The sequence below is a fragment of the Castor canadensis genome, chromosome 2, assembly GCF_047511655.1.
Source record: "Castor canadensis chromosome 2, mCasCan1.hap1v2, whole genome shotgun sequence".
NCBI lineage: Eukaryota > Metazoa > Chordata > Mammalia > Rodentia > Castoridae > Castor > Castor canadensis.
Window position 1 is genome coordinate 32,463,922 of NC_133387.1, and position 22,606 is coordinate 32,486,527.

A 22,606-nucleotide genomic window follows, 5' to 3' on the forward strand; every position below is an offset into this window, starting at 1 on the left:
CAGATATTAATTTGAGGTCCCAGAATGATAATCATTAGTGTAAAGCAACTTGAGACAGTACCCTAGGGAGAATGTTGGACCATGCCCGGCCTCGTGCCAAAAACATAACAAGCATTCACTGAAAAAGCTGGAGAACTTAAAGGGTTAAGTTCCTATACCTAATGGTGAGAATAAAGGACAGCTTTCATTAGTGAAGGACAAATACAATAAGCAAATGAGTTGCAGGAGTTTAGAATTATTTCTGATGCAGGAAACTCATGATTCTGAAGATGAAGACTAAGCAAAGGGAAGATTTAGTTCTTTTCAAAAGATGATTTCAACATACCACTAATCAGATTAGTCTGTATAAAACAAGACACTTAATTTCCCTTTGTAACTACCATTATCCTCTCTCTGATTAAGAGCATCTTTGTACTCTGTCAGCATGGCACTTAGTTAATGATTGTAAAACCAAGCACACAGCTGGATAATTTAAGTTTTACTTTTCAACTGAAGGCTGTGACCCTTTGCTGCCTGTTTCTGGCATAACTTTGAAGATCTACCTGATGAATTTGTGGTGAAATTATAGACTATTCTGGCTGACTGGTAATTATGACACCAAAGTATATCTGCCATCATTTTTATTTAACTATATGTTAAATAAAACATAGTTTTATTTAACTATGTGACATTTACATATGTGTTTACAATATATCTTAATTAGATTCACCCCCTCTATTATTCTCCCTCATCCCCATCCCCCTTCTTAGAATCATTTCAATAAATTCCATTGTTCTATTTTCATACATATTTCTTTATGGTTTCTAAACTCTCTCTTTCATTCTCTCTTTAATTCCTTTTGTACTTATTCCTTACCTTTTTTTAGTCTTTGCATTTTGTGTCATCTCCTTTTTCTTTTTTTCCTTCTTATAGCCTGATGAACAAAACTGGCATATCTTCTCAACTGGGGTTCTAGAAAAACAGAAACTAATAACCAACAACAACCACCCCGATTTTTCTGGCATCAAGAAAATTGGTGCTTTAAGTATTCAGATCCTCTTCCCTGAGAGAGAAGTTTTGCCAGTGGTCTTCATGCAGAAGTGAACATTGCAAAGTGGAACAGACTGTTTAGGTCAGAGTTAGGCTTTTTATGGGCATGAAAGAGACATAATAGAAGCTTTTTGAAGTTTGTCCTCAGGTCACTGAGCTACCTTATCTCTCTGGAGGTCAGATACAATGGGTGTATTGACTTAAAATTTTAAAAGTCCTTCTAAAAATAGAATGTCACCACTGCATTCTTTAACTTCCCTAGGTATTCAGTGGTTCTCCAGGAAAATGTTCTTTGCATTTATTCCTAACACTTGTTCACATCTTGAAGGTTGATTAGCCTATGAGCTTACATAAATGATTTTTAGCAGCTTGCCTAGTGGCTCTAGAAAGAAAGGGCAGTTGCTGCCATACAATTGTCTGAATGGCTTCTCCAATCTGAGAAAAGCACAGGGCCATGAGATGGAAAGACAGCATAGAACACTTAGCTCACCAGAGCAGCCACACTGATAGTGCCAATCATTGAGAGATTTGGCATCTCATCCAGATTGCATTGAAATGCAAATTTTATTCAAATTCTTTAAGCAACAAAAAATGAATATAAACTTTATATTTTCATCAACAGTCAAGTAGATGATTGCCACCATTTGATGAACAGTGTTTCATGTCCTTAGAGACACTCAAAGTTGTTTGCATTTAGATGCAGTGAGGAGAAAGGGGACAGGACATGTGGTGTTTATTAGGTCTTCTGGCTGTGCTAAAGTAGTCAAATGCAAAACAATAGGCAATGTGTGAAGCCCAATCAGGTCATCTCTGGAATCTTTAGTTCTCTGGGTAATAATGTACATCTACTTAGCAATTCTTCAAAGTTGATATATGCCTAGTCCATTGATCACCTATGAGATTAATGCTCAGCCTTCAGAGGTAAACTTGGCACAGTAGGTCACAGTAGCCCAGTGCCAGCCAGTGCCTGTCTGCTTCTCATTTCCTCTTTCTCCCAGAGGAGTCATCTTCCCAAGAGGGTTCCCTTCAAAATTAAGGCCTCCCTCCCTCTTATTTATTCAATGCATTGAATTTAGCCAACTGCTGGGAGAAAAACAATGCGATAAAATTCATTCATAGTGTAAATGTCTAATGATGTCAACCATCCCAAAGATATTAGCATCCTGGAGGTTAACAAAAGTGATTATGAGCACATGATAAAAGCGAGAGCACACAAGGGAGGGGTTTAGGATAGGTAAGACACCTAAAAAACTAGCTAGCATTTGTTGCCCTTAATGCAGAGAAACTAAAGCAGATACCTTAAAGCAACTGAGGCCAATAGGAAAAGGGGAACAGGAACTAGAGAAAAGGTTAGATCAAAAAGAATTAACCTAGAAGGTAACACCCACGCACAGGAAATCAATGTGAGTCAATGCCCTGTGTAGCTATCCTTATCTCAACCAGCAAAACCCCTTGTTCCTTCCTATTATTGCTTATACTCTCTCTACAACAAAATTAGAGATAAGGGCAAAATAGTTTCTGCTGGGTATTGAGGGGGGGGGAGCGGGAGGGGGTGGAGTGGGTGGTAAGGGAGGGAGTGGGGGCAGGGGGGAGAAATGAACCAAGCCTTGTATGCACATATGAATAATAAAAGAAAAATGAAAAAAAAAGTGATTTCACTAACTGAAAGGATTTCAAACAGTGGAATCAGTAAAACATTGTGGACACAGTGTGGAACCATTTGGTAATAAAGCAAGGACCCTTTCTTTTTTCCCTTAATTTCATACCAGCTGTGTGTGAAAGTATGAGTCAATCTCATGCCTTGCAGTCCTTTTTAAACTTCCTGAATTCGGGTTTCTTTATTTTGCTTTATTTTATATCTTTTGAGATAAGTTCTCTCAGGATAGCCCAGGCTGGCCTCCAATTTATGATCCTCCTGTCTCAGCCTCCTGAGTACTGGGATTACAGGCAGACGCTCCCACATGTGGCTGCAGATTCATATTTAAAAGGCATATATAATCCACTTGCAAACTTAAATGGTGAAGAATATACCTGCTATCTTGTCATAGAAACAAATACACAGAAAAATATTTTAATTAATCCACTGTTGCAAAAAAATTTCAGAATTGGTGAGTATAAAAGTTGCCAAGTACCTATTTGAAACTCACCAGAAACAGATGTCCCCACCTATGTTTTTTAGTGAAAATGTGATCTCTCAACCTATGGCATTTTTAGTTCCATAATTAAGTTCAGTCGCATTGTTAATGTACTGTTGACATTAACTTTTGTCTCATATACACAAGACCGGGAATACACATATGTTAACTTGAAACAGCTGCTTGTGAAATTATTACAATATGCCCAGCACTTTTTTAAACCATTATGTCCTTCTATTTAAACATGATTTGCATCTGTAAGGACTTCTTATGTATAAAATTAAAGGAAGATTTATGACAGAAAGTGAATTTTGATGCTACATTAATATTGCATTTGACAATAGTACAGTAGAAAAGAAAGTTAGTATAAATACTTCTCTAGATCAGAAGCCATGGCCCATTGGTATGCATGCCAGAAGGGCAGAACCTACACCAAAACACTTTAGTCTCCAGTTAGCTGCCCAACTAGAATGGGAGCATCAGTACAGCTGCTCTCCTGCCTTCTCTTATCTTGGATTGTGGAGGCAGAATCTTTGGAATAAGTTTTGTGATACCCACCTGTTTCTTCCAACAGCCCCGTTTCCAGTTAGTTGCTATATGAAATTACACAAGTAAGAGTGTCTTACTTTGCTCTTTCAGCCTTGTGTGAACTTGAGTTATGAAGCCTGTTTATTCAGTCAGACCTGAGCATGACTTTTGAACCCTTTCCAATTTTGATAGGTGCAGGGTAGAGGGAGCATCTGCCCCTGCAAGGATAAGCAATGAGCAGGGGGGTGCAGCAAAGAGGAGGCCTGAAGCACTTTAGATCTGTGTGAGCACCTTAGATCTTAAGACCCATCAGCACTCCCATGGGGACTTCAGTACGTAGCTCACATCTTCCCAAGCTACCTCTTTAGTACCCCACTCAATCCTCAGGGTGCAATGAGAAGAAAAAATTAGATTGGGTGAGAAGTTACGGTTTAGCAGAATGAGCGGTTACACTGTGATTCTGCCAAGAAATGTCTTCATCCAGTGCTGGCATCTGATACAGCTTACAGAATTCAATACACTCTTCATCCGGCATTCGCCAGTGGGAAAGGCCCCTGAGAGCAGAGCCCCTCTACCAGGAGCGGTTCCCACCAAAGACCTCTAGTTCTCCATTTATTTTCAGAAGGGCACGACGTTTGCCCTGCTCTCTTTCTTTCCCCAAGTTCTGTGTCATTTTAAAAGTGCTACCCCTCCTGACTCTGCGGTCCAATATTTCTTAGCATCTTCTCATTCTGGTGATTTCTGGCAGTTCAGCCATTTGCCCCTCTCAAGAGAAGCACCTGGCAGGTGCCTCCCCCAACACATCTCTTCCAATTCTGCCACTGCTTGGCGCAGGCCTGAAATTACATTCCGTACTTGTCCAGACCAGCACTTGCACTTGGCACCAAAGCTATAGAATCTGTTATTACAAAGGTTTTAATACTGCCATAAATCAAAAAATGAGAGGACTGTTTTAAAGGAGCTAATTCAATGGTTATAAGGTTATTTGGTACCTGTCTATTAGCTCTTTCATTCTCTGTGTAGGTACATGCACACACTGACACAACATTTTATACACACAATGGTGTCTCTATGAATTTATAGAATATGGGTGAGTTTTTGTTTAAAATAATCCAGAGTTCCTATTTTTAAGCCCATTATTCCACACACATTCTGCCCAGACACAGACCAGGAAAGTGAGTTTTGGCTTGCTGGTCTGCAGAGGCAGCATAACAAGTCCATGATCAGTGTTGAAGGGAAGGCATTTATTTGCACTGTATTTGATAACAGTTTATTGAAGATGACTGCCCAGGGATACTTCCATTGGAAGAGAACTCAACTTCAAGGAAGTTAGTACTTTAAAGATTTGTGACGACCCCAGGAAATAGAAAAACATCACTTAAGCCAGTCACCCACTTGAGATACATTGCCTGTTCAGGAAAATAGAAACCTGAGATGCAACGTCTGTATCAGTTCCATCTCAGAATCCATAAATAATTCATGGAAGGTATCAATTTATTCATCAGCAAGGTGTCCAAGAATGAGTTCTGGGTATTTACCAACAACATGGCCTTGGAAACTCCATCCTATTGAAATGATTTCTGTTCTTGGCAGGAATAACTTGTGCTAAGGGCTGTATCCACACCCTTTAGAAAAAACACGGCACTGATTTTGCATAGCTAATGTAAGCATTGAAATGGGTATTCTTTGGAGGCAAGTGTGAACATATAGCAGGTTTTCCCCAGGGGTGTGCACATGTGCTGGAAATCATTGAATCTAAATCTGTGTCACTTGATGACTAAATTCCTTTTAGGCTACAAAGGTATTGTTTCAGTGCCCCCCCCTCCTATTCTTAATTCAGACCAATTTTTCCTTATAAGTAGAAATACCTGCAAATAATTTCATGTCTCACCAATGATATGGGCACTAATTTTTAACAAAAGGCTCATAATTCTTTTTATGATAACTGTAAAACTGGAGAACCCATATCCATTAAAGCATAAGCTCATGTTACATGGAATTAAGACAAGAAGGAGCATGTAAAATGTCAGCTTAAAGATGTTTCTTGTATTGCATATTAATACAATACAGAAAAATACAGTATATGTTCCATTTAAAAGGCAAATTAAGGACAAGCAGGAATTGTCGTGGTAGATGAATGATTCCTTGCATAGGAAAAAATTTACCAAAAAAATAGGTTTCCATTTCAGAGGATATATATATATAAATAGGTATATTTCAGAGGATATATATATATATATGTATATATATATATGTATATATATATATATATATACATATATATATATATACATATATATATATATATATATTTGTGCCCCTTCCAGGACCCAGTGGAGTAATCTGTCTTCTGAATGAAGGCCTACAATTCCCTTTCAGCCCTGTTTTGATTAAGATGGGCCTCATTGACTAACCAGGGCTACATTTGATTCATTGTTGGCATTTGTTGCATTCTCTCATATCCAGGTATTTACTGAAAAAGGATATAAAAACTCTCAACCCTACATCTTTAGCCAATCTATTGGTGACCGAATGACATTTAATATCTAAATGGAGATTTTTCAGATGTATATGTACATTATAAATTATAATATTAGCTCATCTTATTTTAATGTTTAATTGTTTTCCTGATATAAGATTCATGATTTAACTTTTAAAACCTGCAAATTATGGAAAAAATTAGAGCTCTTAAAGAAAATCAAAATGTTGATCTCAATGTCATATTCATACAAAAAATTATATTGAGATTTCAATCTGTAGCTTTTGCACATTTTATTATAAAAAGAAAGTATAAACACAATGGAATAAAATACATAAGCAAATCATATATCATCACCATTTGCCTAGCACTAAAGTTGCATCAACTCTGCATTTCACCAGCCAACCACAAAATAATAAAATTCACTGTATAGTTGAGAATCATTGAATACATTTTATATTTATGAAACTGTGTTATTTCTGGATGCTATGTACTAGTAATCAATTGTACTTATTTTTATTTTAAATATACTTAAAAAGACTTTATGGATTTCACAGGAGTTAGTTTTTCTTGTAACAAAATGTATATATTTTTTGTTTCTTATAATAAAAATAATCTGCTGTTACACATAAATCACCTAAAGAAATACCTTGGTTAGTGATATTAGTGTCTACCATGACCTAATCTAAAATGTGGTATCTTTCCCAAAAGTATTACACAGAATTGGAAAAAAGACTTTAAAAACTGAATAAAACCATTTTTTTTTGCAAAGTGCTACAGAGTTGAGACAAAATACCAATAAATATAAATCAAACACAAAACCCAATCTACCTAACCATAACCTTCCTGGAGGAACACTTTATAGTGTTTTCTTGATACATAACTATTTTGTTCTTATTATTAACTGAATTTAAGAAAGTATGTTGATTTATATTGCAAATAGCCTTACAGATTGCACTGTTGATAAGTTGTAAGGATTAATATTTCTATTGTATATTGAGGGTGTTAAAGCACAGTCACCTGACAGTGCTTAAAACAAATTCTGTGTATTTCAGTGAACATAAAGCAGAGCCCAGGAGGACTGCATAGTCTGTCTCAGTTAGAAAAAAGTGAGTTCTGCAACCTCCTGCACCAAGGGGATGAATCATCAAAAAAATATGGAAGTTGATAATAGCAGTTACTGTAGCAATAAAAACATGATAAAAGGCTCTTTGACAGTATGAAAGCTTGGAAGGCTTGCCAAATACAAAAAGCTAGTTTGTAGGCACTTACAGTATCCTGCTTTCTTTAGTAGGTCTTCAGGGTTTCTGACAACTTCTGGTTCATTCTCTTAAGCGGAAATGATCTATTGAAATGTTGTCATTTCTAATAGTAATCAAATACATTTGAACTTTAGGCACACATTTTTAAAAAGCTGTAGTAGCATTTGCAGAGCAATTATTCCTTGATTGACCAAAATGGTGGAATCTGCTATAGTATTGGGTCATACCTGGATACATGTTTTTGAAGTTACCAGCTCATGTGAACTTACTGAGTTATGTCTGCTTGTTTCAATTGTAATAGTCCTAGGTGCTGTTTTTGTTGACTTTCTAATATTTTTATTTGTTTCAGCATTTTCTCAAATGAACCAACCCTTAAGTCAATATTTAATAAGACATGGGTTCTTAACTTTAGTAGTATATCAGACATCTTCTCTCTGTTTCCATGCCAAAGACTTACAGTCTTTAACACACTTTTTTGGGTAATGTAATTTTTGACCTGTGTCTGTACTTCTTCTAGAATCTATCAGTGACATGAAACTAAAAGAAGAAACTTCAAATGTGGACTGCTAATTTTTTCATCCAACACTTTTAACTGGGAATTACTGTCTTGTGCACATTGTCAAGTAATATGAGGAAGATCAAATGATCCAAATGTCAAGCAAACCAGCAGAAATGGTAAGTCCTCCTTTTTCATGCCTCTAATGGATCTTATTTGCTTACTGGGAAATGGTATACTATACCTTTAAATATAACCCCCCCACACACACACAGGAGCGCCCACACACGATGTCAACAGTGATGCTTGAAAACGTTTATGCAGTTATTCTTGACTTTCATTATTATTAATGTTTTCTTTAGTTTAGTTTAGCTTGGCTACTGATCAATTCTTAACCAAAAATAATGCATGTATTTCCTGTAACCTTTATACCTAAAAATATATTAAAATGCCTACTCCTATTTTCTCCTGTTCTTAAATTAGAAACTTGCTAAACATAGACAATACATATGTGCATATATATGCATACATGTATATATACACAAATCTATTTCTCCAATTGAATCAATCACTAGAAGTTCAGTGCTTTGCCTTACAAAACAAATCCCCTAGCAGTTTGTTACTACCCTCTGTTCAAAAACTTTGGTCATTGGGTAACAGAGAGTTCATCTGATCAGATGCTTAGAGAATATCAGAGACGGATGGATGTAAATAGTCCTGTACTCCAGTGCTCAAGTTCACATGGTGATATCTCTGCCTGTAGTCATGGGTTGTATACCTCTAGTAAAAAGAATGATTAAAAATACTCTCTGAGCACAGATTATTATTAGTGAAACATTTATTAATAATGTCATTACAATTGCTTCTAAAATCCATGTTGTTTCAATGGTGAAGAGGTCAATGCCGGACTAACCTCAGTCAGATGGTTATTACAGTTATATAGCCATACAATGGACAATGCGTTAAAATGTTATGGAGCAGCTGCATAAATTGGCAACATTTTGTATCATTAAAAAAAAATCTCTGAAAACCTAAAAATGATGCTGTTTTATGGGTGTAGATACTAGAAAAATCTTTCATTTTTAAGTTAAACCTGTATCATTGTTTAATACAATGTATCACCTGTAAAATGCATATGCTTATTGTTTATATCAAGTGATATTTGCATTATAATTTAAGGCAAATATAAATTCATGTTTATGTTTATATAGAAATATGTATAAAAATAGAGTATTTAAAGGAGTTGAATATTCATACTGAAGAATCGATCAATCAAAATAGTTTCACTTTTATGTGTTAATGAAATTGAGGTATTTGTACATTTATTAATTTCAGCTGTAGGTTGAATTAAGCCTCTCAGCCTTTTTCCACCCTGAAAGAAAAATAATCCTTTAAAAGCCACCATAAAAGTGAGATTTATCTCACAACAAAGCATTTGTATGATAAGGAAATTTACCATTTTGAACTTGAAAAAATAGAATTCAATACAAAAGTTAGGTATGTTTTATACGTTTGGCACAATTTCAATAAAAATAATTTTATGCCTTCTCTAAATTTGGATTAGATACAGTTACTCAAGAAGATAAAAATATAGATACTAGTAACAGTACTATACAAATGCTTTATGCTTATGCATTTGAGAATATGTAATCCTTTGCAAAATACTTATATAAAAATGGAATTGTAATCTTAAATTACATAGGTCTATAATGGCAAACAAAAGTTTTCTTAAGTAATGCTTTGAAAGAAGCATAATAAAATAATACATGAGGAACTACATTTTGTTCCTCACTATAAATGATGTATTTCATCAAATTAGACTGCAGTTACCCATCCACGTTCACAGACAAGACAGGGTGGAATGCTTAAGAAAAAGACAAAGAGTGCAGAGTTAAATATATTGGTGTTTTAACTATAAAATAATACATTTCTTATCTTTCTCATGGAATCTTCAAATTCCCCGTGGATCACTCCTGTTATTTTCTTTATAATTATACAAATTTAAAAGTGCAAGAAGAAACGTTTTTCATAAGCATTACACCCATAAAGTCTAAGCCATCATAAATGCCACATTTTCTTCTGGTAAAGAACATAGTGTAATCCCTCCTTCCAAGTGGAATGTAAATGCTTCATCTTTTTAATATTAGTGTACCTATAGAGAGGATAACACATGCTGAACAGCACTACCCTCTGCCATGTGATTCAAATGACTGTGTTTCTGTTTATTATCTCAATACAATACCTGGCTCACAGTGGTCCTAGTTATGACTATATTTCAAGGAATCCCCTTCTAGCTCTGCTTTCATTCTGAAACCAACTGATGTTCAAATTCACATCTTGACTTTACAAAGCTCTAAAAAGTGTTATTACTCTTTTTTTAGCTTTGTGTGTACTGCTGTGCATGTTTGTACTGGTGTCCAAGAGGATGCAATCTATCCAAAATACATAGGAGGCACCTTGGTTCCAGACCACTGTCCAGGTGAGCAGCTTGTTTCCTTCTCCCAACTCAGTTCTTCAGGGAAACTTTACATAGTCTTTCTGTTTGAACACATCCTGCTAAGAAGGATTTCAGAACAAACCTGATTTATTGGACCAGCGACGTGATACGATAACTGAAAATTTGTTACAGAGTCCTGTTGTTGTTGCTGTAGTTTGTTTTGATTGCTGAAATATTTTCCCACAATGTGATTCTTTGATCTCTTCATCTTAATAAAGTGATATTCTTTGGATAACTTTGATTTCACTACCTGCAAGTGAAGAGCAAGAAAATAGACAAAATCAATAATATTTGAGCCTTGAGTAGGGCAATATAACTAACTCTCAAGTTTGAACTGCATTTCTGCCACACAGATATTTCCCAAAGAACACAAATATCAATTACATAATCAAGAACCAGGGTAACTTATGTTTAAAAAAAGATGGTTGAAATTATAATCCCTATCAGTTTCCGTATGTCAGGACAGCTATTCCCAATGCAACTAAGGAACTGTTTCAGGTGATGTGTCTATCACACTGGTATGTACATGTGTGTGAATGTGTTCACATGTGTGTGTGCATGTGTGTATATTTATCCAGACACACTACAATGGAGTTTGACATAGCACCACAATAGAGCAATTAGAGCAGATATGTGCATTTGCTATGTCACTGATTCAAATGTGAGACACAAATTTTGTCATGGCACTTTCTGTAGACTGTCAACTAAAACAATTTATAGAGAAAAGAAAAACATTTTTTTCCATTGCAGAGCTATAAGGTAACAGTTTTGTAGTTAGTGGTTTCATTTCTCTGGGCACTTAATGTGTCATGTAATCTGAATACAATTTATGCTTTATTAAGTTAATAACTGCATATTTGTAGATACACATATATGTGTGTATATACATATACTTTTATCTTAAACTTTTTTGAATAGGCAGTTTTATAAAGCATTAATATAGCCTAAGATATTTTTTTGTTTACTTATATGTGCATACAATGTTTGGGTCATTTCTCCCCCTTCCCCCTACCCCATCCCTTACCCCCGCCTTGCCCTGCCACATCCCCTCCCTCTCCCCCCACCCCCTCGCTTTCCAGGCAGAAACCATTCTGTCCTTATCTTTAATTTTGTTGAAGAGAGAGTATAAACAATAAGAAGGACATAGCATTTTTGCTAGTTGAGATAAGGATAGCCATACAGGGAGATTCCTAGCATTGGTTCTATGTACATATGTGATACATTCTAAGTAGATTCTTCTCGAACTGATGTTTTCTCTAGTTCTTGATCCTCTTCTCCTATCGGCCTCTGTCGCTTTAAAGTTTCTGTATTAGTTCATTTGCATTAAGGACATCAAATACTACCATGTTTTTGGGTTTCTTACCTATCCTCATACCTCTCTTGTGTGCCTAAAAAGATTTATAATCAAAAGTTTCCTTCCCTTCTTTGCTTCCCACCTCTAACCACTCAATCCTGTATGTACATCTTACCAGCTTCTTTGTGATTCCATTCATGTTATTTTATGTATATATAGTATACACTCTATACTTGTACATCCAAGCAGGTTATATTTATAGTCTATAATCTATAGTCATATAGTCTATTTATAGTCATTTTACAAGACATCGTAGTGAAATCCTGTAATTGTCAGTTTAATCATTTGGTTAATAGAACTCAGTTTGTTAGCACCAAAGATTTGGGGGATAGAGGTAGGGACCAAAAGAGAGGCCTGGGAGAAGGTTGGGAAGTAGGAAAAGTGAGAAAGCAAAGGAGAGAAAATTCTGGTTAAATATGTTTTGAGTGTGTCTTTGCAAATGAATATCAAAACATGAATTCCATCATTTTAATGAAATTATAATTCTTTTTTGTCACTACTTAGACACAATAAACTATTGATGACTAATGTAAGTAATGCTAGCTCACATAGTTTTTTTTCTTTTGAGTACTTTGTAATAATTTAGGTTGATTTTTTTGGGGAGAAGACAATATTGGGGTTTGAAGTCAAGGCCTCATGCTTGCACAGTTCTACCACTTGAACCATGCCTCCAGTCCTTTCAATGTAGTTTGTTTTCAGATAGTCTCCTTCTTTTCGCCAGGGCTGCAGGACCATGATCCTTCTATTTCCCTTTCCTAAGTGTCTGCAGTTTCAGTCATGTGGCCTCCCACAGTTTGAGGTACATGTTTTTGGATATAGTATAAGAATACAGCAATGAAAACAGTTCCAAAAAATGAAAAAAATCACATGATATCTATTTTGGAGATAAGACTTTTCAGTTATACTGTAAATGAACATGAACTATTTCAGAAGAGATGTTTGAGTAAAAAAATCTGTAAAAATCTATATCAAAAGGTGAGTAGTAGTGACTTTTTGATGGGGGAATTTCAGGTGATTCTAAATCAGCTCTAACTTTTGGTCTTGACCTTTTTCTTTCAAAAAAATCAATATGCATTACTTAAGAACCATAAAAGCTTCAAAGCTATTAGCATTTTGGAGAAAAATATTAACAGTAATGTTTTAAAACCAATTGCACTTTGCTCACCCCAAAGACATGAGTTGCTTTCCTGTTCTGTGGGAAGTTTGATTTTTTTCCTGATTGGGTCTTGGATCAAGTGACTCTTATGAAGGGTGGTGAAATCAGCAAGTTGAGTAAGGAATCCCTATGCATTGTAATTTTGAGCTTAGTTTGCATTTAACCACTGATTAATATTCAAGATCCCAAAGGAACAGTTTCTGTTATGTGCAGTCTCTTATTCCTATTTGTTAGACCTTCGTAATTCCAAATGCAATAGGATGCAACAGGGTACCAATGCTTTCCTGAAGGTTTTCTTCATTATGGTGGAGGTCTGTACTCACTCAAGATTACCAAATAATGTTCTGATGTTTGTTTAAGGAAACCCTTAAGCATAAATATAACATTCAACCTTGAAATAATATTACTTCAGTGTTTTGAAGCCAAAGTAAGGACAATTTTGTTTACATAATTTTATCTTAAGGTCTCTCTTTTGCAATTGCCTGATGTTCTGCTTGCTAATTACACATAAAATAGAAAAAGTCCTACCACAATGCAAGAGGCTGTAGTTGTGTAAACATAATTTTAATATTTTATGTGATTTCAAGATTGAATTTAATGTGGCCTTACAAATGCTGGATTATGCTAATGTGGATGTGTATAACAGTTTTAAATGAGATTCATAAATAAGATATCAGAAAATATGTATCTCTAGTGTATTTGCTGAAGTACATAGCTTTCAATCAAAAGTAGTCTTAATGGTTTGCCAGATCTCAATGGGAAAGTTAAATGAGCTTTTAGAGCTCAGTAAGTTATCTCTAAGTCAGGAAAATGGGATGATGAGGTACCCCGCATTTCTAAGGGTTAAGCTTCCTCAACTGTTAATGCTTCTCTTACATTATTTGAGATGGACTCTACATGTCCATTTTGGTGATTTTTATATTTAATTTATTTGATTTCCTTTGAAAACTACTTTTTAGGAAATGATTGAAGACAATGTTTCCTAATTCCTTTAAGTCACAATTGCCTTGATACTAAATACTAAAATCTGACAAATATATAAAGATAATTATTTCAGTTTTCATTTATCAAAATGTGGATGCTAAAAATCCATCTGACATGCTATTGTGAATTAAAAAATCTAGTGGTAATGTATGCCGTACCACTAGTGCATAGAATTTACTTCAAGAATGTAAAGTGTTACAGTATCATGGAATATTACTGAAGCATCATGTGGAGCTATGTCATTGCCTACTCTGAAAACCCAAATAATCTACTGAAAGAGAATTGTTATAAAGTTGAAACTTAAAACTTATAAAGCTTTTGATATTCCATCAATAGTCAATAAGAAATATATAATATTAAACAATAACTAAATTGAACAATGGCCGACAGGATGCGAGTGAAGAATACATGAAAAGTTTAATGAGCTGTAAGCAACACATGAACAAATGGAAGCACATATAATGTCAAAGCTCACAAGTTGACCATAGTGCTATCCCAAGGATAAACACAGTTGGATTTGGGAGAACATGACAAATTCTAAAATGCATGTTAAAGAATAAATATAGAAAAATAATTAAGACCTTTTGAGAAGAATAAAAATAGTTGGGTGGGGGGGACTTTCACTACCAGCTATTCATTCATCAATATAAATTGTGTCTACCATCACAACCCATGAGGATTTGAATCTACCATCAAACTATGACAGAAGTGTTAGTTGTCACAAACTCTGTGTTTCCTCCCTGAGTACTGATGCTTTCCTGCCTCTTACACTTCTCAGTTGTTCCCTTGGAAACCTCTTGTTGATGGAAACAAAATACTTTAGATAGTCACTGTCACCAGTGAAGGTTTTCATAACCTCATTGCCAAAATGAACACCTTGCACTGGCAAGAGGATTTTGCTCCTTTCTTCTTTCCCTCACAAGCCTCTCCAGTGTGTGTGCGTGCGAGGTGCAGAATAGGGGTAGGGAGAGGGTCAGCTAATGGTATAATATACATCCCTCCATGGTTTATTTGCTAAGGTCCAGATCTCTAAATCTGCTGGTTTTCCCTAAACACACCTATTGCCACTTCCGGAATTATTCTATCCTTTCTTCTGCTCTTTGTAGACTAATGCCACCCAGGGCATCTCTCTTAGGTTGGCATTCACCAACATCTTAGGGCACAGTTCTAATCCCGTTACCACCCTAGTTATTGACAGGATTCTAATACCAAATTTGACTAGCTTCTCATTTTGAACTCATTCAGAGTCTCCCAATGGCAGGAGATAAAGAATATAAAGAAAAGCAGTGTATGTTCTCTTGGAGCTTCTCAAGTTTGGGCTGGGGATACAGCCGTATGTAGTTTTTATAATGCACTGATAGGCATTTCTGCTAGGACCCTTTAGTTATGGGGGCTGAGGAGCCTCCTGAGAAAGCACCAAGGCTGTGTCCCCTACTCAATCTCAGGTTGAGGTTACCTGAGTTCCATGATCAGCCAAGAAATTTAATAAATGCTGAAAAAAGTGTTTCACTGCAACTGACGCTGGAGTTGAGATGTTGAAGTCCAGTAATAAAATACACAAAGGGACAGAACAAGTCTGCACAGAGAACAGTACCAATTTGGAACCCTGAGGGAACATGTCTAGAAGAGGAGTGGGAGTCACCACGGCTAGAGCCTAGAACACCTGCAGAGACAAGGAATCAGAGGCAGCAGTGTGTGCTGGAACTGCACAGAATCCATGGGAACACTTGTGAAACTCCTTGGGGGGGTGCACTGTCTTACTTGCAAGATTTCCATCATGAGCATGTGGGGGAAAAGTCAGGGTACACAGGGAACATGTACTGTAGTGGAGGTATCTGTGTGTCTCTCTTCCCTTTTAGCTGAGGTCAGAGATCTGAATGCATAGCATTTGGCATAAATCTGGCATATATCATATGCTCAATAAATTTTTGTTAAACTGGCAAGTATATTTTACCTTGCATTATTGAGTTTCTGGCTAGATTATTATTGCAAATTTCTTTGTAGGGAGCAACTTTAAACATCACGCTTTCTAGAAATTGATGGCAAAATATGAGTTCAAGGCTGAGTAATGGCAGAATTCATCAGTGAGATGTAAAGAACAGGAATGTTCACTCTGCAGATTAAAATGCATTTCATAAACTACTACTGTTCCCTAAAATGTTTATGGAGAAATAAGGTAATTCTAAGTTACATAGAGCCCGTGACCATAAGTGTTGCCAGCCTAATGCTTTTAACTGCATAGTATTAAAATCAAGAGTGAAGATTTAAAATGGAGCTAAACTGTTGATAGTTTCCAATGGGCAAAGGAGGAGTTTGTTTTTATTTTAAGTACTTATTTGTAAATTTTTGCAGTAAGAATTTGTGTGATCCTTTTGTAATGAAAAAGCAAAAAAAGAAGCAAAATGAAATTGTATCTTATAAAATAAATATTTAATGATTTCCCCATATGTTAACTATCTTTCAATCTCCAGAATTCTCTGCGTTAGAAAACACATGGAGTAATTCAGATATGGTCCCTACCCTCAAGGGGACTATATAAAGATACATGTCTAAGATACTTGAAGTAAGAACAAGAATGAAGTAACTTCAAAGACATTGTCTGAGACCAGCTCCACAAGGTCAGGCACCATGTTGTTCCCATGTAATGAACAGTACTTTAGTACATTAAGGAGACTCAGTGCTACTTTATGGTGGGCATGATAATCTGTTTACAGGGCTATTATTTCTTTGAACTTATTTGTAAAAAATCAGTATCTAGCATTGATGTCAAACTGCTACCTCTGAGTTTCAAAATATTACCTTATTTTACCTACTTATATAGGTTCTAAATTGGAGGAAAAAGACTTAGAGACATTTTTAAGACTTGTAAATGTTGTGCCAGTGAAAGACGCTTGATACCTATATAGTAAAGAACAAATTGCTTCTTTCCTTTGATCCTGTGTGGAAATGTGCCCATTTGGGTCCTTCCCAAAATCAGAGGACCATTGGGGGTTGTTAAACCTAACTGAAGTGTCAGCTGGAATGTAATTTTGAAACACAATTGTTACCAATATGAATGTTAGGTGACCTCCGAGTCCTAACAATCATGTAAAAAACAAAAGCGAGCAATTAGAAAACATCAGTGAACGATTCAGGTGTTGAAACAGGGACAAAGGGCTCCAGAGGACTGTGTACAGAGATTATCTCCACCACAGACGAATACTAATGGTCTGACACATTCAAATGCATCTCTAAATTTGGGTGCAGATGAGGTGACTATTTTGAAATATAGACATGTTTACCCAGCAAGGAAAGGAACCACTGCATATGGTTAATAACACAAATGTGCATGATTCGAGAGATGTTTATGTTATTGAAATATGAATGTTAAATGACAATGTTTTTCCAGTTTAATCCAAAGTAGCTCCTTCTCATTACCTTTTCTCTTTACTTATTTTCCCATTGTGACTTTGCAATGCTGAATTATATTTAAAATTAAAAAGAGGAAGTAGAGGACAGTTTCTATAAAGTATAACCTATTAGACCAGCACTGTTCTATAAAGTCTTTTTACTTATCAGAAGTCCTACAATAAAAATTTTCACCACAGCAATGCTTAGATTAAGTTTCAAGTAAAACTTACAACGTTTCAAAACAATTTATAGCTTACTATATTAACTATAGAAATTAGGGCAGCTTTATTTGGGAGCTAAAGTCAAATGTTATAATAATACAGACAATTCATTCTTTCTGTGACTCCAAAGCATTGAAATTCTATGCTTTGGCGGGAGTATAGAAGTAACATTCACTTTTACGTATGTACCTTATATATTAAGAGATCTCTCAGTTTATAATTGCAGATATTTCTCTATTTCCACATAATTAAAAGCATGGGAATGCAGATATTTAGAAGGCATACAAATGATTGACTGTTTTTGACTAATGGCTTTTGTTAAGACTTTCCAAACAATTGTTATAAATATACACGATAAAATTAACATTGCAACCTTAACTATTAAATATGTGCAACTTCAACACTCAAAATTAACTGCATATAAATGTTCATCAGAATGAATATATCAACATGGCAACTAATAGCCATATCTTAAATAACTTTGAAAAGCTAGTATGAAAAGCGCAGGCTTGATGAACTGGAAAGTGTCAAGCAGATTATAAGCAAATACCTTTCCCAAAACTGATCTTGACCTGAATAACCTCCAAGGAACTTTTGATGTGGCTCCAAATTCAGAGAACAAAATAGAAAACAATTTTTGTGGTGCAAGTGTTCCAGAATTTCCCTGGACTGGATTAGAGGGATCATGAGTGGGGTCTGAAGAGGAATGAGGGCAATGGTTAGATTATAAAACCTAAGGCTGACCAAATAAATTATGCTAATGTAGTCTTTTAAGATAAATATATACTACTGAGATACTTTTTTTTTTTTGATGTTTTCATTCTGCAGGCTGGCACTCAATTCAAGATGTAATCATAAAATTATGACCAGCTGAAAAAGTCGCCTAGGAATTCACAGAAATGCTATAAAAATTAAGTAACACAAAATAGCTAGAAGCCAGTGTTTATAATTCATAATTCCATTTCAGAACATCATGCAATGTTGACAGATAATAGGGAATTCTTTCATTTCACCCTTTCTTCAAATATTTAATTAAATAAGCTATGTTTTGATTGAAGGGAGGCCAACTTTGGAATGGGTTAAAGCTGTAGGGGATTAGCAAGAGTAAAATTTTTTTTGAGGATGGAGTTTTGTTCTATTTGGGAGTTTCTAGATTTGCAACAAGCATATTGTATTTGTTTTCCTCCTTATTTCTAATCCGTAAACCTTCTTGCTCTGACAGCTTAGCCTCTGTAATTCCATTCTCTATATGGAGCTCAGCTTTGGATCTTGGAACAAAGTCTGCTCTGAGGTGGTTTTACAGAACTACAGACCACTATCTTGCATTCTCATGCAGCTCCCCAGAGATGAAATCCCTGCCTTAAACTTAGTTCCTCAAATGGCTAAATATTTGTGTCACTGGATGTTTTGTACTACTTGTATGACCTTCCTTAGTCTGACTGATTATAAACTAAGGTCCTAATTTGATGTACTTAAATGTACCTCTTGGGTATTGGACTCTATTTGAAGTTAATTCATTGAACTAGTTTCCAGCTATTTCTTTTGAACTTAAAACTTTTACTTAAGAATAAGGCACCAAAATGTCATTTAAGAAACAATTTGTGTGGACCTATGTTTTCAACTGCCAGCTTCACCACAGAGATTTTATTGGCAAAATTCTGGCCATTTTAAAGGAAATCATTCATCTCTTAGTAGAAGAGCTCTACCTCTTGACTGCTGCTTTTGGGGGGAAATGAGAAGTTTATGCGCTTTGCCTACCAGGTGCCAATTCTATCTGCACTTTCTGTTTTCAGCTACCACATTAATTTATTCTTTACTATATTTGTGTTTCTGAGTCCACAGCCTGCAGTTCAGTTTAAAAATATATGTGTGGTTGTAGGTTCTTGACTGCATTGCCTGGCATAAGGGACTCAGTGGCTTAACAATCTTGCACCAATTTCTGGCTGTGGACCAGTCAGAGACTCTGTGGGTGAGTATGCCCCAACCCTAGTTGGTGTTCCTCCTTTCTGGGAACATTTTTTTTCTTTTATTCATATGTGCATACAATGTTTGGGTCATTTCTCCCCCCTTCCCCCCCGCCCCTCCCCTTATCCCCACCACTCCCTCTCTCTCCCCCCCACCCTCGCTACCAGGCAGAAACTATTTTGACTTTATCTCTAATTTTGTTGAAGAGATTTTATTTATTTATTTTTTGGTGGTACTGAAATTTGAACTCAGAGCCTTGCACTTGCTAGGCATGTGCTCTACCATTTGAGCCATACCCCAAGTCCTTTTTTCCTTTAGCTGTTTTTCAAATGGGGTCCTGCAGTTTTGCCAAGGCCAGCCTGGACTGTGATCTTATTTATACCTCCCACACAGCTGGGATGACAGGTGCATATCACCATACCCAGCTTTTTTGTTGAGATAGAGGTATCACTAACTTTTTGCCTGGGTTGTCCTCAAACCTTTTGATCTCTGCCTCCTGAGTAGCTGAGATTACAGTTATGAACTAAGAGGCTTGGCCCTTTCTGGACACTTTAAGTTGTAATTTACTTAGCCTGCTAAGACACATTTTATAAAATGAATTCAGATTTCTTGTCTTTTGTGAGTTATTTCTTATTACATCTTTTTGGGTAAGCAAACAGCTGTATGTCCTTAGAGTATTTTTGTGAGGATTCAAGCGAAAGAGAAGATAAATGCTTATGGTCAACCTGTCACATTTAGCCTGTAATCCATGCACGATTTTAGATCTTATTCTCTGCATCTGTTTTCCCAAAGTGCATTTAGTGGGATGAATATTTCTTAAAAAGAGAAAAATGAAGCACACAGAAGTACAAGGCTATGAAAAACTGAAGGCTGTGTGTGTGTGTGGCTGCCATTTCTTCCACCTTCAGTCTCTGTGTCATTCACAGACCTGCCAATATTGTGCCATGTTGGCACAGAGCATGGAGATTCACAGCCTCTGTGGGCCCCAAGGGCCACTACGAGAACCCAGGGAGGAATTTGCCATTTTCAGTGGAAAACAAACAATGGTCACTAATTGTGGTAACTTTATGCTTTGCATACGACTTGCAAGTACATAAGAAATAAGGACATTTTAGTTTTCCCATTTAGCAAGTATGAAGAGCCCTTCAAGAAGTTAATCTCTTTGAGCATTTGATCAAACTGTTGAATTCAAGTGGCATACTAGATACATTTGTAAATAAACATGAAAGAGGAAAGTGATTCTGCAGTCAAAAGTGTTTGAAAAACCAAACCAAACAAAGCTTGACTTTAATTAATAATTAATTAATTTTTGAGACAGAGTATGGCTATGTTGTTCACATTGGCCTCATGATCCTCCTGCCTCAGCCTTCTGACAGCTGGGACTGTAGGCGTGCTCTACCCTGCCCAGCTCGAGTTGAACTTCACATACTGTGACACTGGAGTCATTAAAATACTAATATTATTTGAGGACACATAAAACAGATGTCTAGACAACATTCCCCAAAGCACAGATCCTGCTTTCACCAAGCTAGAACATAATGCTCTACTGCTACTCAAGGAAGTTCAAAGTCTTGATTTTATTCTTTAAGGTTGACTTTTTTTTCAGCCACAGGGGTTTATTGCACAGCATGTGAAGTGGTGAGGGCTCAGCAGCTCTTCCTTAGTCACACTACATTCTAGGCTGCAGCACTGAAAACTATGGGATGTATACCTGCCTTGTAGAGTCACAACATTAGTTCAACATAAAGCAACTGGTACTCTCTTTGTTCACCTTCCATTTACTTATTTTTTTCTGATAGAGGAATCCTGATCTCTTTAAAACAGGTTTTGTACCAAAGCATCTTGGGAGACCTAGAGTCTCCCAAGATCAACAAGTTTTTCCTCAGCAGGCACTAATCTCACCAGGCACTGATCTCTAATCTAATAAACAGGTAGAAAAGGTAAGATTTCACTTACAGATGATGAAATGAATACTGAACACTTTATACAGAAGGAACTGTCTGATATCACTTTCCTAAAAAATGGGGTATAGGAATGACAGATGCTGAAAGTTTCTGTGACTTTTCTTTGGTAAAAAGCCACTGAAAAATGTTAAAGGACAATATGAGACTTCTGGTGGAGGCCTGAAAGATGGATTCCAATAGTTGAAATTGTAGACTTTGAGAGAATAATATTGTTATGGATTATGGTAAACAAATGATAGGGAACAGAGAATCTCTTCCTCTCCTTATATACTTACCTGCACCTACTGACTACATATCCATGACCTTGACCTGATCCTTGCTTACATTATTAGGGAGTATTGCTCCAACAGTCCTATTTTCTTCTTATAAATTCTAGAAGGAACTTCTAATGCCCCTAACAATGAGTATTTTAAAATCCTTCCTTGTTCCATTTGACAGTTGACACTGTCTTGATCTCTTGAGAAATTTTTACTCCTTGGCTTTCTATCACTTCGTTCCCTATCAGAATTTTCTTTTAACAGTTTATGCTCAAAATTCAAATGCCCCTGTTCCTCCAAACTTCTCATGATCTATTTTTACAGTTTCAACTATTACTTATTTTCTGATGACTCCCAGCTCTACCTCTAGTCCCAACCTGTCCTTCATACTTGTATATCCAACTGCCCATTTGAGATCACCACCTGGATGTCCTACAGGCATCTCAAACACAACATGTTGAAAACTGAACTCATCAATCTTTTCCCTAAGCTGGTATCTTTTCAGTTATTCTCTGTTTCAACTGTCGCTTCAGCTCTCTAATCAGTCATGCAAGTTGGGAATCATCTTTGATTCTTCCACAGATAAGACCTACAGATAATTTTCTTGAAATACAAGTCATATTTGTCCACTTCACTCTTATGCTTGTTGTCTCTGTCCTGTTTGGGACAGGACTTTACCATCTTTTGCCTGACTTATGAAGAAAACTAACTTTTCTCCCAGACCTACTCCCTCTTTACTAGTATCAGTCTTAACTTTGAGACAAAATCCCAACCATCTCACTCCTCTCTTTTTACTTTCAATGAGTCTCCATCACCTATAGGATAAAGTATAAGCTCTTAACATAATTTGGTACTTGCTTACTTTTATCCAGCTCCCCTTTGTCATTTA

General features: G+C 36.1%; 1 protein-coding gene across 1 annotated transcript in view; it reads right to left on the reverse strand.

Annotated features, from left to right (window-relative positions):
• Positions 1-6,449: 6,449 nt before the first annotated feature.
• The window catches only part of Cped1 (cadherin like and PC-esterase domain containing 1), a 248,918-nt gene continuing 232,761 nt past the window's right edge, over positions 6,450-22,606 (reverse strand). The window contains exon 23 of the mRNA XM_074064410.1: positions 6,450-10,676. Within this exon, the coding sequence (XP_073920511.1) occupies positions 10,455-10,676 (222 nt within the window). The 3' untranslated portion in view covers positions 6,450-10,454. The remainder of the gene's footprint in view (positions 10,677-22,606) is intronic.